The sequence below is a fragment of the Telmatherina bonti genome (genome assembly GCF_933228915.1).
Source record: "Telmatherina bonti genome assembly, chromosome: 15".
NCBI classification, from domain to species: domain Eukaryota; kingdom Metazoa; phylum Chordata; class Actinopteri; order Atheriniformes; family Telmatherinidae; genus Telmatherina; species Telmatherina bonti.
The window spans coordinates 8,597,282-8,611,871 of NC_136613.1; the positions used below are offsets into that span (position 1 = coordinate 8,597,282).

Sequence of the window (14,590 nt, forward strand, 5' to 3'; positions counted from 1 at the left end):
AAGTCAGCTCATAGTGCCAGCAGAGAACCGAGGTCTGGAAAAGGAAATATAAATGCAAAAGCACGACAGGAAGACACTAAAGCAACGGCGACAAGAAGCTTCTGTGAATAAATCGCTTTAAAAATGCTAAAAGACGATGAATGATGTTGAATCGTCAACCTTTTCCCTGTGATTGAGCCGCAGTCTGAACCAGTGTGAGGATATGGCCGTGTGTGTGTGTGTGTGTGTGGTGGTTGGCAGGCTTGTGAAGTCCTGGTGTGTGTAAATGACTACACCGGCTTTTCCAGCTAAACACCAGTGTAAACGATGGAAATACTGACGTTAGTGTAATAAAAGCATATTAGCTCTGTCATAGCTGCGTTGCTAACGTTAGCTTGGCATTAAGTCAAAGCTTTTAGTTCTTCATAAGTAAATAAAGATTAAAAACAGAAGAAATGAAGTGCTAATTACTGTATCAAAGCAAAAACTACCACACATAAAGAACTACATCAGTAGAACATTGGACTTGGACCAGAATCTAACAGCATGTTTGCTGTTTGATGAACCAAAACCGCGCGTCATTCCTTTAACTTGCTGACGTCCACCTGCGACTGCTTCGATAAGTCCGTCCTTTATTGGTGGAGTTTCACCTCCTCCCATCAGGACGCAGGTTCCAGGTGCCGAGCTGCAGGACAAACTGCTATAGGAACAGTTTTGTTCCATCTGCAGAAGTCTGCCTTCATAAATTTTAGGATTTTAAATCATTTTTATCTTTTAATATAACTATTTATAGATTTTTGACTTTGTGAGCCATTAGGAGTGTCAGAATGTCTGTTTATGTGTTTATTTTATTGACTGTCTTTGTTGACAATAAACCTGAAATCGCCGTATAACAAATCTACCTACGGGTGCAAATAAAGTCACCTGAACCTGAAGTCTGGCCTCAGCGACCGTTCCTCAGGAAAGCCGTCAGACTTTGCCAAACCTCCAAAAAATATTTCCTCCAATCTTACACACCCATGTAGCTTAGATCTAACTTCTTAACACTGTGCATGAGAAGCACCAGCAGGGAGAAGCATAGAAATGTTAGTTTGTGCATCATGTAAACTCTTAAAGCTGGGGAAAGTAATGTTGCTAAGAGACTTTTTTATTTTACTCTGGGTGAAGTGGTTCCTCGTCCTGATAGTAGTCTGTACATGTTGTAATCATGAACAATAAGAAACACAGTTAGACCCCTCAGTTTACTGTAAACATGTAAAAAACTCTGACCTATCAAAACATTCAGACTGAATTAAAGTTCTTCATTTCTTATATTTCGTAGCTTCTTCTCCCGGCTCCCCTCCTCCCCCTCCAGCAGCGCATACCTGATAGCCACACCCTGCATATAAACAGCATGTTAGGATGAAAATACAAAGTAGTGAAGAAGAAACTCGGAAGGCGAACATGGCTGAGAAAATGCAGGAAGGATTTCCCGACCCGGCTCGGTTTATTTGCCTCCTCCTGCTAAACAGCCAAGAAAGAGAAAATCGTTGGTGAAAAAAAGCTGTGAACTCGGAGAGCGCAAACCTCTGCCAAGGCCTTTAAAAAAAATTACTGGATCCAAACCGTGATCTGGGTGGATATTCAATTAAAATCCATCCCTAACTTTTTGAGTTATCTTGAACAGAAACAGATAAACCCCGGTAAAAACACAACCTCTTTGGTAAGAAAAAAAGCCTCGGATCAGACGAGGAGCAAACCCAGAGTGGGAGGAGCCAAGACAGGGCGCCACTTCCATTACCTCCTCCAGCTTTAATTTGTGTGTCTAATTTCAGGAAAACTCAACATGAAAAGACGTTTTAAAATATTTCCTAAAAATAAAATAAAGTTGTATAATTTATCCCCAGTGTTTCCATTTTCCCAAATATAGCACAGAAACTAAACATAGCAATAAAAAATTAAAAAGTTTTTGAGCTCTCATGAAGTGGTTTTTCAGATGTCTCCATAGAGATGTTGCAAATATGTAATACAAAAACTTTTTTTGCATTTATGTGTCACCGGATATGATGTAAAGGCTTCATTTCCAGTAAATATGGTGCGGTATAGATTACAAAAACAGCAAAATGTAGAGTTTTACAATGAATTACAAAAGAAAATGCGAGAGAAGGGTTTCGGAAAGTTGTTCCAAATCCTTTTCTTTTCTTTTATGAGAGTGAGAACAAAACAAGCATGAAATCAAACAGTAGAGGACATCGTAGGAAGATGCTAGTGGACTGTCCAGTTGGACGCAGGTCCTTACATGAAGTGCTACAGGCTTTTTTGTTGTTTTTTTTTTTTTGTTTTCTCCCTTCCTCTGCAGCAAATACAAAACCCAAAATAACGCTAAGTGGCTACCATCAGCGCTAAACACCGTTCAATTAAAACACTTGCAAATCGCAACTGTAGTTTTATTCAAGTTTTTTATAATTAATGGTAAAATTCTTGAGTGTCTTTTGAAATATTTGGGAGTCAGGGTGTCTTTCACATTGGTCTGAACATTCGGAGGCTTTTCTGAGCATGTCCAGCTGGGATGAAACCCAGTAAACACTGGAGGGATTATATATGTCCTCCTGGCTTAGAAATGCCTCAGGGCCCCTCAGCAGGGGTAGGAAAGGGACTTCTGGGTTTCTCTGCTGAAACCAGAAGAAAAAAGAAGAGAAAAAAAAAGATTTGACACATCTATCATGAGTGGCTAGACAGAGCAGTAAGTGTGCCGGTGTACACCTGCTTCCGTCTTTGACTTTCCCGCCACACGGCGGGCGCATCAGGCAGGACGACCTGGTGACCAAAACGGCTGGAAGGCATAAACTACACACACTACTGCAGAAATTCATCAGCTTAAATTACTTAATCAACGTAAATTACCACACTATTCCGTTTTAACGACACTAAAAAGTGCAAAGAATACTTCGGCTCTTGGCAGAGAAGCGCGAGTTTCAGCGCCAGATGACATGAGGTGACGCTGTTTTGATTTCAAAATAGAAAACAGGAGGGGGGGAGGAATTTCCCCCTGAGGAAAACTGAGAACTGTCAGCTCTATTTAGACTCCAGATATAAGCATGCTCCATTTCTGCACGTCTGCAAATATCCGTCTTTGCAATGCTGAATGAATAAAGATGAGGAAATAAAACTGGCAGAGGAATTCTCACCAGCGAGGGACAGACTTCTGTGGAAGGCCATGTGCAAGCGCAGAGGACCAGCAGGCTCGCTCCAAAACAGTTGGCTTCTACTGATAAATATAGCACATAGAAGTGTGTATGCATATCACACAGTATAACAATAATCCACATCTTCCTCTAGAGGCAGGCTTTGAAGTAGGAAGCATCAAACGAAACAGACACAAGCTGGTTCTCAGCGCTGCCGCCTGCTAACCCGTCTGTTAAGGTAAGGAGACCTGGGAGGCTGATGGCAGGGAAACTGTGCAGTTTAAGGCTTCTTTTATATCTAATTTGTCTGATCGTTTTGGTCCAAATCAAACGAAAACGCTTCAGAATGAATCCTCAAAAAAGAGCAAAGAGCTCTGCCTTTGTGGGCCAAAAAGAGGCGGTGATACAAAAGCATATGTTGCTGTTGGTTTTGGACACTTTATATTGTTTACAAGAAGATACAGCAGGCTATGATCACAACTCAAAGGGAAAAAAAGCGCCATTCAGGAAAGAGAGGAAAATTTTGAAACAGTTCAACCACTGGATGGAGCCGGCGTCTGCACGGTTTGTGTGTTTTTAGAGAAGATCTGATCGAATTTTTTTTTTTTTTTCCAAATAAATAATAATCCATTAAAAAATGTTGTAATTTTTGTTGTTTTTATTGATCTTCTTACTTGTCTTCTTGGGCATTATAGCAGCAGAATGATTTTCTGGCTACTGGGTTGTTTTTCCCAATTGAAATCAAGGAAAATGACGAGCAAAAAAGAGTTTTATACATTTTTTTTTGTTTATAATCTACAAAAATTAGCAATGTCGCAAAAATTGTGAGAATCGCAATTTAAATCAAATCGGCGCCCAAAAAATCTGAATCGAATTGAATCGGGACAAAAGCATATCGTCACAGCCCTAGTAAGGAGGAAGTGATGCACCGCATCACCGAGGTAAAAGGAGATCAATCTGTTCTATTAAAAAAAAAAAACTTATTGGTTTGTGTTTTGTTGTTTTTTTACATGAGAAACTGTAAAATATATATAAATACTTTTTATGATGTGGCTGTTTTGCAGCTAGTTTTTTATTTCCTCCTCTGAAATCCTGAAGAAATCCCAGGCTGGTTGAGATCATCAGTTATTCCCACCTGCTGGACGTTATCAGGAAATCTTCAGTAGGAATCTTTCATCGGAGCTGAAACCATGTTGGATTTTCTCTCCTTATCTCTGAGAGTTTAGCAGACATGCTGCAGAGGAAACTCGTTTTGGCAGCTTTGCTTTCCAGCCTCCTCCACTCAGTAATTACCCAAACCTCAAGACAACAAATGAGGATTAGAACGTAGATTAGCAAAAGGAAAGCTTCGCCTTGAGGCTCAGATCCCTTTTTGCCACGACGATCCAACACAACACCCACATGGCTGCAGACGCTGCGCCAACACACCCATCTCGCTCTGATTTTAGCTACCACAGTGAAATTTCAAAGTTTAAACAACTCAGAACAACTTTATTTTTCCTTGCCAGCGTGTCGGAGCTGTACCTTGTAACCGTACTACGATGGGGATCTTGAGGTCCAGGTCTCGAACAGCCATGATGATCCCCTGCGCGATGACATCACACCTCATGATGCCTCCGAAGATGTTGACGAGGATGGCCTGAACCTGAGCAACAGACACACATGAGGTTTGGTCTATTTTTTAAATAAAACATGATGTGTGCAGATTAACATCTAAAATGATGCTTTACTCCAACAACAGATAAAGAAAAGTAAAAAATCCAGTTAAACTTTTCCTCATTAACTTTCCCCACATCTGTAACTCGATAAACACAAATCTGAAAACATGTAAAGTTCAGCAACACAGGAACTAAATGCATTTCCACGCTGATAACCTGCTCCTGTAGCAGCAGGTGAGTTCTTACCTTCTTGTCCGAAGTGATGAGTTTGAACGCCTCAGTCACCTGATGAGCTGTGGCTCCGCCTCCCACATCCAGGAAGTTAGCCGGCGTGCCACCGTGGAGCTTGATGATGTCCATGGTAGCCATGGCGAGCCCCGCTCCGTTTACTGGAGAGAATAACGGTGTGTTCAGATCAAACGCGTTTTGAGCTTCAAGAGCGTCATGTTTACATGTAAAGTCCATGCGGAGGTGCGGCAAGCAGGCGCCTTGTCACGCGCCGCAAATTTGAAAAGTTTTACATGGTTGACGCGCGAAACGCCAGAGATTGAAAATCTGAACTTTGGCCGCTTGACGCGGGGCGTCAACCAATCAGAGTGATCAGCTCGCAGCTCATGGAGGTGAACCCAGACACGGTGCCGAGACGCCCTACGACAGTGTTCCTCATCGCATGTGGCTCTCTGACTCTGGACTTGCGGCTCGTGAAGCAGCCGCTGGCTTTCTGAAAATGCATCTAAACAAGTCATAATGATCCTCAACGCTGCAGTTCTCTCCACAAACAAGAGCTGCAGGTTGCTTGCAGAAACTTTGCTGTCCTAACGGCCCTAACTGACCCTATCAGAGTTTCCTTGCTAAAAAGCTGAATGTTACTGATTTGGCAACGTAGCAGGATACGTTGCCTAGTAACGCTTTGTTTGGTGGGTTAGTTTGAGTTTGAGTTTGGGTTAGTTTGGTCTCTGCTGAGTGCAGCTCTTGTTGCATTAACAGTAACTATCACTGTCCTACGACGACGTTCTCTAGCTTTATTTATTACATAAAACCACGCCGCTCTCTCTACTGCACCGCCATCATTCATACTAACTGGAAGGAAAGCTCTGCCTTTCCCACCTCTCTTTTTCGCCCCGTTTGCCGCTCGCTCCAGACAAGCGGCAGGAGTGTTTTGGGCGTTGGACACAAAAGTCACAGTTTAGTGACCCGTTAGGTCTGAACACACCATAAAGCCTACTGGTCAGTTCAGTCAGTCTAGTACAGGGGAGTCAAACTGCAGTATCTGGAAGGTTTTTGTTGTTTCCCTGCACCAACACACCTGATTCAAATCAAATGGATCCAACAACATCTTGTCAACCCATTCATTAATTTTGATCAGGTGTGTTGGAGCACGGAGACAACAAAAACCTGCAGGAAACTGAGGACAGCCCTCCAGAACTGGAGTTTAACACACGTAGTCTAGTAGACCTGATTCAGGGATTTTTTTTTTCCCCCTTTCAGCTCAAATTAAACATACTAAATAAAACATATTAAATAAAACTCCAGTTTCAGCAGGTTGATGTGTGAAATGTAACTATGATCATCAAAGACTGAACTACAAATGTTACCTAAACCCAAAGAAATGCTGTTATCGTGCAGGACAAAACTATAACCGAACAACCGAGGGGGAAAAACAGAAAGGAAGCTGATTGGATGACAGACACTGACCCAGACAGCCGATGGTTCCATCCAGGCCAATATAGTTGAGGTCAGCCTTGGCAGCCTGCTGGTCCCGGGGGTCCTCCTGAGTCCAGTCCCGCATGTCGAACACCTTCTTCTGGCGATATGCAGCGTTGGAGTCAAAGTTGATCTTGGCGTCCATGCACATCACTGGTGACACAAGGATACGAAGATTTACTTTAAATCTGAGACACCCTGCAGGGATATTTTATCCCAGTGAGGGGTTCCTTCCTCACCTCAGAGGAGGCTAAATCCACCTAAACGGCTCAATCAAATTTTAAATATTGAAGCATTAATGGTTGCAAGCAGTCATGTAGATTATCTTAGACTCCGCCTCCAAATAAATCTAAGTTGTAGCAAAGCAGAACTTTAGCAACTTTCTCTCAAAATATGTGATTTAATATGCGCTGCTAGTTTGTTGTGAATGGAAATTAATCCCAACCTCTCAAATGTGACCGAATGATTTCACAAGCTTACAAGCGGAAAAATATGATATGGCAGGGAAAAATATGAAGCTGAGCAGCCGCTGAGGGCTAACTATCGGCTGCTACACACCAATCTGTGCTGCATGGAGACAACAGGAGGAACAGATATTACAAACATGAATCTGACAACAGTAGAAGAAGTTTTTGTTTCCGGCTGGAAGCCTCAAACAGAACAAGCCTGCAGGAAAACATTTAACTGTTTTACTGACCTTAATAAAAAGGTACATGATCATTTTCACTTCTCTGTAATTATCATATGAATTAATGTTTTAAAAGTTTGCAAACTTGATGTGGTAAACAATTTCAGACCTTTTCCTTTATTTGTATTTGGTAAAAATTTGTATTTTTTTCATTTCTGTATTGATAAGATGAGGATAAAATCTGCAGTTTTTCCCAGCAGATGAAACTCGCGTCACAAATATCGTGTTAAAATTCCCGCCATGCATCGTGACCTGAGGACTCACACGTGTAAAAATCTTTCTGAAGTGAAGGATATGAAGCATTTTTCTGGCAGCTTACTGTCAAGTCCGGTTTTATAGGTTGAAGAGTCAACAGTCACTCTAAATGACACCTTAGCAGACACATATCATCCCGTTATGTTTTTATTCTCTTAAATTTTTATTTAGTCTTAATATTTTACTTTTCCAGTGTTTTAGTTTCGCGACACGGTTAATGAGGTTGGAACCTCTTGAGACATAATTTAACGTGTTTGCTATGTGGTGTTTATGTGGGTTTCATGGGTTCTTCATTTAGGAGGATGTGATAGGTAATATTGCTTTTTGTTTGCTTTTAATATAAGGCGCTTTGAGTTACATTTTCCTTGTATAAAAGGTGTCTTTAAATAAAGATCGATTTGATAATGGACAATAAGTGGAAATTGGTCATTTCTGGATTGAAAGGATTAAACAGAAATGACTGTGTGAAGAAGTAGAAGTGTAATTTCATCAGAATTACAGGACGACGTCACACACAGTGTAGATCCCTGGTGTTTACCAGTCGGTCTGACCGTGCGTTCGGTATACGTTAATGTGAATCGCCGCCTCTCCTTGCAGACATCGGCTTTCCCACCCAATAATAGTCTGCAGCAAGCTAACAATGGCAGCAGGTATTTTCAAAGCCAAATGGCAGCAAATGGAAGAAAACCTTCATCTGAGGACCACCAGGATCCGACATCTCTTCTAAATAAACAACGTTTGTAGTCGAACAAGTTGTTGGATAAAGAAAAGGGACAGAACCGGGTGAAATATTTCTGGAGAGAACTGTAAAAGCTAAAAAGGACTACAGACTACTAACTCTTCTACTACAAGTAACAACAGAAATGTTTTAGGTTACTACTGGTTTGTATTGGTAAGAATCTGCCGATACGATAAGTATCACGATACGGTCCAACAACACGATATATTGTGATATACAAGCAAGACAATATATTGCAATTTTTATTTACTTGAAGTCGACACTGAATGCTGCTACATGCTTTAAACTTACTGAATAAAAACAGAGGATCTACGTTTCACTGGAGACTAAAATAAAAACACTGATCTTTATGCACAAGATGAATAAATGAAAATCTGCCTCATAAGTAAAATCGGTTGTTTGATAAAATCGATATTGATATAATATTGGAACTCAAAATATTGCAATATTTTGATATACCAGTGTTTTCTTACACCCCTATAAGTTTCTTTGACATGTTACCTAAAGCAGTAGTGGTGTTTCTCCCAGTGTTTGCACTTCGCACATTCGTTTGCACACAAGGCGAGTTGGGGGGGGGTGTAGAGGGAGGTGCGGCTTGTGACGCACTTTGTTTAGATCTACAGGCAGTGCACAACACCAAACTATTCTGCTCCTTTAAAGAGCAAAGTCATCTCCTTTTCCACTGCCTCTTTCTTTTAGAACCAGAATCAGCTTTATTTGTCGTTAAGCCAGAATCCCGACACAATGAAACTGTTCCAGTACAACCAGTAAGATTAGACAAGAACAACATGCATGTGACATAAACATATCAGGCAGACTGAGGCAGCAGCCTTTTTATGCAGAATGAGGAAAAGATTACATGAGGAAGGATGGGTGGGTGTTAAAACAAGCAGTATGTCTACTCTTCACCTAAAAGGGGGAAGGATGAAGATCTTCATCTTACATCTAACGTTTGTTTAAAACCATGGCATAAGCAGGAGGGGATGATTTTGGTTCTGTCACAACATGAATCGCCGCTGCTTTACTCAAATTAGCTTCTTTTTTTTGTGTTTACCTTTTATTGTCAAAACTAACTTGACCTTCAGGCCGTGCAGTTCTGAGCTGCTGTGATGGAAACTAATGTTCAGTCTTCTAGTTTCTTAACATGAAACGATGAAAATGGAGGTGAACGACTTAACTTTTCACCAGGCTAACACGACGAGCACCGCGGCTTTGGGTCTTTCCAGTGTGACAGTCATTAACTGCACTCGTACTTGGCATTTAGCACAAAGGTCAGCGCACCCCTGCTCATACGAGTGTGTTTAAGGACTGCAATTCCTGTGTGAGGAGCTCATCACTGTACATTAAGCAGAGCTATTTAACTCTGACTCACAGAACAACCAACACACACACGCGCACACACACACACACACACACACACACACACACACACACACACACACACACACACACACACACACACACACGTCTCAAAGAGAAATCAATCCTCTGATCATTTCCACATTTTGATCGACTGACACATTTTTCTCTGTGGGAGAGTCATCATTTGCTTTAATAAGTCTGAGACAAAAATAACACTGGCCTTTACCGATGGCTGCACACACATGTGGACATACATTTACATTCGTACAATGTCCTCATCTCAGCAGGAGAATTCAAGCCTGACGTGAATGTTTTGGGGTTTGTTTGTTTTGGGTTTTTTTTATTGGTCACCGCAGGGCAACAGAACGGTGTTGATAATAACAGAACACCTTCCATAATGACGCGAAAATGATCAGCAATTCATGATAAATGTGCCTCAGCTATTTGGGTCTTCCATCATCTGAACAATGGTACGAGCGAGACTGCAGCAGCGGGGTTAGCTGGCTGAAAAACAATAGTTGAATGCAGGAGGAGGCATGTGTCGGACAGCATCAATCATCTAAAAAAAACACCTGCACTGACAGGAATTAATATGTAGTACACATTACTGATCAGTAGTTTTCAGATTCATGACGAGCGTAGCGTACACCAGACACAAGGTAAACACCGACGTCTGAGAATGAAGGCAATAGGTGGCAATGCGTCTACTAATGAACTTCATTCCTATTTTTGCTGCATCCTGACGACTCTGGTGAGGAAATCAAGGTAAGGATGTTTGGTTTCAGCAATCTTTGGACATGTTTTAACAGTCTGCAGCTGATAAAACCTGAAAATGTAAACATATGCGGTAGCTGGGTGCCCCGGAAATGACGGAAAAAGCAACGGTGCTGTCACAAGGTGGTTTCTCAGGCCTGCGATGCTGCAAGGCAACACCAGCTCCAGGAATGTCAGCGTGCCATCAATGCAAGTCAGAAGTACAGAGCAAGCGGCAACCTCCGACGGTTTAAAGTGAAGCCGATGCGGAAGTGCATTAAACGTCAGTCCCCCCTTCATCCACTAGGGGCTCCAAAACAGAATGAGTCTCCATAGACTACCATGTTAAAAAGACCAACTTCACATCAGAAATAAACATGTTTACAGCCTGGTTTAAAAATCCATTTTCAGTTTAATAGGTCAGGTTTACCTTCATGACAACTGTGGGGCGAGTGAATTTTTTTCTAACTTGCCCCTTTACAGGTAATCTAATCTTCGAGCTCGGCATATTTAGGGGCGTGTCCTTTTGATTGACAGGTACCAACTCTGGCTTCAAGTCAGAAGAACAACTGCGGTTTTTAGCCAGTTAACAACGTGACTTAGCTTTAGCCCGCTTACCTCCGTTAGCTGGTTAGCTCCCGTTTTCTCGGGGTTAACACAGCTAGCTTTTAGTTACAGAAAGCTCGGAGTTTGCTCGATGTCAACAATCCGTCATGACGCTCACAGCTCCCATCTCAGCTCCACCTTTTTGCCCATATATATATATTTTCCGGGCAAGACGACGCGTATGACGCTGCCAACATGGCGACGGTATGAACCGCCCACCGAGCTTCAATTCATCTCCTTAGAAACTTATGGGTGACGTCACAGAGGCTCCGTCCATCTCTTTATATACAGTCTATGGTACTGAGTTTCATGGATGGAAGTTACATGATGCTGCTTTGAGGAATATTTTGTCCCCTTCTCTTTGCAATGCCTTTTTATCCCACATTTAATCGTGCCTGTTTACAGGGAACACAGCTGATTTCCACCACTGTCAGGCTGCATATCTAAAGCTGTTTTTGATCAACCAAAACCTGATTCCCAGACATTTAGCGGTGGTAGCGAGGGTTCAGTTATATGGGTTGGGAATGCACCACTGAGGGAGCAGGTGTGTGTACGTGTGTGTTGTGTACCAATGCCAGAAGAGTCCTCCACCATGGGGTTGATTTCGACCATGGAGGCGTCATACTTGATGAAGAGGTTGTAAAGTTTGATCATGTTCTCTGCTGCCTCGTTCACCAGCGCTGCTGGGAAGCCCATCTTCTGAGCGACCTGCAACAAGAAGCATTCAACACTTGAACACAACTCTTCAAGCCAGGGTAGGTAATGTTGCTCAGAGACATTATTTTACTCTGGGTGAAGTGGTTCCTCATCCTGATAGTAGTCTATACATTCTGTAAAAACTCAGACCAGTCAAAACATTCGGACCCAAATGTAGTTCTTCATTTCTTATATTTCGCAAGCTTCTTCTCCCAGCTCCCCTCTTCCCCCTCCTGAATCGCATACCTGATAGCCACACCCTGCATATAAACAGCGTGTTAGGATGAAAATACAAAGTAGTGAAGAAGAAACTCGGAAGGCGAACATGGCTGAGAAAATGCAGGAAGGATTTCCCGACCCGGCTCGGTTTATTTACCTCTTCCTGCTAAACAGCCGAGAAAGAGAAAAAACTGCGAATAAAAAAGCCTTGGATCATGCAAGGAGCAGAACCAGAGGGGGAGGAGCCAAGACAGGGTGCCACTTATAAATCATGCTAGCTTCCCAACATTACCTACCCCAGCTTTAAAAAACTGCAGACCCCACTATCAACATTATATCTTAGATTTTATCTTTACTGTGTGAGTTTTTGGTTTTGGAGTCTTTAACACTTTTGATACATCTTTATCTACAGCAGGGAGCTGTTCGGCTTAAAGGCACATTTAATTTGTCACCATTATTTTCCACCCCAATCAGTCCAGGCAGATATGTTCTATTTTAATGACATAATTCTACAGTCATTTAGCTGACGCTTTTATTTTATTTTATTTCATTTTATGATATTTGACTGTGCAACACTTTGGAGAATTTGTTTTTAAAATGTGCTTTATAAATAAAGTAGATTGAATATGAATTGAATTGAATGACACCAGGGGGAGCTTGGTTGGTTATATTTACCTGCACCAAATACAGGAGTCTGTCCGTCTGTTTGCAACCCAACTCAAAAAGTTATGGCTGGATTACGATGAAATTTTCAGGTAATCTCACAAATGGAATAAGGAACCAGTCATTAGATTTTGATCCAAATCACTGCCTGGGTCCAGGACTTTTTAAAAGGATTTTTCATTATAGGAAAACTGGGATAATTTTTCCATTAGAGCTACTAACTCTAAAAGAATTCCAACAATCAGTGTAAAAAGTGGCAATGGCTTGGTAGAGCTCTGCACCCTGACTGCTTCTAGTTTTAATGAAATGTATAATAAATTATTTCAAATAGTTGCGATTATGTTATTTCTATATATTTACATGGTGTTATTTTTTTCCAGTGATGAAGTAATCTAATTAATGACATTTCTAATTGTTGCAACACCATTACCACTACTGGTAAAATGGGTTAAATGTGGCGTGTTACTACGAACTGATGCAATAAACTGCATCTGCATCCCCGGCTGCACACACTGACAGCGAGTGAGGAGACCAGGTGGGTTAACACAAATTATGATTGGCTAAGAGCCAGGACACGCGTGCTACACACACCGAACAGACTGGAAGAAGCAGCAGAAACAGTGTGTCCAGAGAAATCTGATGAAAAGTTGGCATTTACAAGGTGGAGATATGAGCACTACTTCAGATTAACTGAGGTCAAACATGTTAAACTGTTCAACTTCAGCAGCCTGTGTGTTGTGAGTTTAATTTATGTGGCTATAGAGGTAAACACACTTTGTTTGGTTTAACTGTTTACTTTTATTACAAATACCTGAAGTACAGGATAAACCTGCTGATGTGCAGTAAATATAGAAAGTTGTGTACAAGTACCGTCCAGAAAAATCCAAATCCTTCGACACAAGCGATAAATTTATTTCCTTTTTTTTCTTTTTTAAACAGTAGCGCAAATAGTTACTTTCCCTGGCAAATAGTTACTTTTATTACTGAGTAATTCAGTAACTAACTCAGTTACTTTTTGGAACAAGTAGTAACTATAAGTATAAGTAATGTTGCCAACACTGACAGTCATTATACCCGGTTCTATGAATGAATATATACATTTTGTAAATTTAGGATAAATATTGTAGGTAGACAATTGTTTACAAATAAAAACAGATCAACAGATTTATTTAACTGGAAGTAAAATGTGTCTCCTCAGCTGAAAATGTGATATGTCCTCCTGCTTTATTTTCACAGTTTCTGAGTGGGTTTGCTTTCTGTTATGATTGTTGTGACATTCTGTTCATAAAGATCATGTTAAAGCAGAGAGAAGAGGCAGGAAAAGAAGTGAGAAAAGCAGGATTCAAGACGAACCCAGGGACAGAAAAGGTCAGGATGTGTTTACGTTAGCGACTGGTGAACATGCATGAATACTTGGCAGCTCTGAAAATGACACGCTTCATTTTCCAATAAAAATAAGAACATATTTAATCGTTTATTGTCTGCAATGGTCAAGAAATTAAATTTGTGATTTCATACCTTGTACTAACCTGCAAACTGGTTACTGTTGAACAGTACCAGCCAAAGTATAATAGTATTATTTATTTCCCTTTTAACTGTTTTATTCTCTCGGGTTGGTTTGGCTGATGACACAGTTGTTTTAACTGTGGTTGTTAAAAAGGACTTTATTAATGAAGTTGAGTTGTAAAAAAGGAACAACATGAAAAAAATGCATGTATGGATTAACAGAGATGATAATAGTTTTACGAGTAATTCACACAAGAAGGAGGATTCAACCCTTTTCTACTGTAAAACTAACCATAAATCCCACTTTAAAACGCTAAAATTAAGCATTTTAGGGTGGATTTATTTTAAAACTGAGTTTAAAATAAAAAGGGACCAAGAGCAGATGATTCACACACAGATAAAAACATGCTGAAGAATATTGGGCACTAAATACATGTCTTTTGTCAGCCATTTGAAATAATTGCTATGCCGTTCTTTACCACTAGATGTCAGTAATTCTTTCACACTGTACCTTTAATATCTAAAAATAGGAAGGCAATGAACGGAATTCATCAAAAACAATAAGAAAATACACAATTACATCAAGATTCTGACTAAA

General features: G+C 40.8%; 1 protein-coding gene and 1 long non-coding RNA gene across 2 annotated transcripts in view; one reads left to right on the plus strand and one right to left on the minus strand.

Annotated features, from left to right (window-relative positions):
• The window catches only part of sucla2 (succinate-CoA ligase ADP-forming subunit beta), a 35,043-nt gene that overhangs the window by 3,444 nt on the left and 17,009 nt on the right, over window positions 1-14,590 (minus strand). The window contains exons 6-9 of the mRNA XM_079253844.1: window positions 11,478-11,616; window positions 6,497-6,658; window positions 5,048-5,190; window positions 4,668-4,788 (exon numbers count right to left, since the gene is read on the minus strand). Of these exons, the coding sequence (XP_079109970.1) occupies window positions 4,668-4,788; window positions 5,048-5,190; window positions 6,497-6,658; window positions 11,478-11,616 (565 nt within the window). The remainder of the gene's footprint in view (window positions 1-4,667; window positions 4,789-5,047; window positions 5,191-6,496; window positions 6,659-11,477; window positions 11,617-14,590) is intronic.
• Window positions 3,313-14,590, plus strand: part of LOC306766209 — a 13,099-nt gene continuing 1,821 nt past the window's right edge. The window contains exons 1-2 of the long non-coding RNA XR_013771587.1: window positions 3,313-3,381; window positions 4,652-4,810. This is a non-coding gene — a long non-coding RNA (uncharacterized lncRNA). The remainder of the gene's footprint in view (window positions 3,382-4,651; window positions 4,811-14,590) is intronic.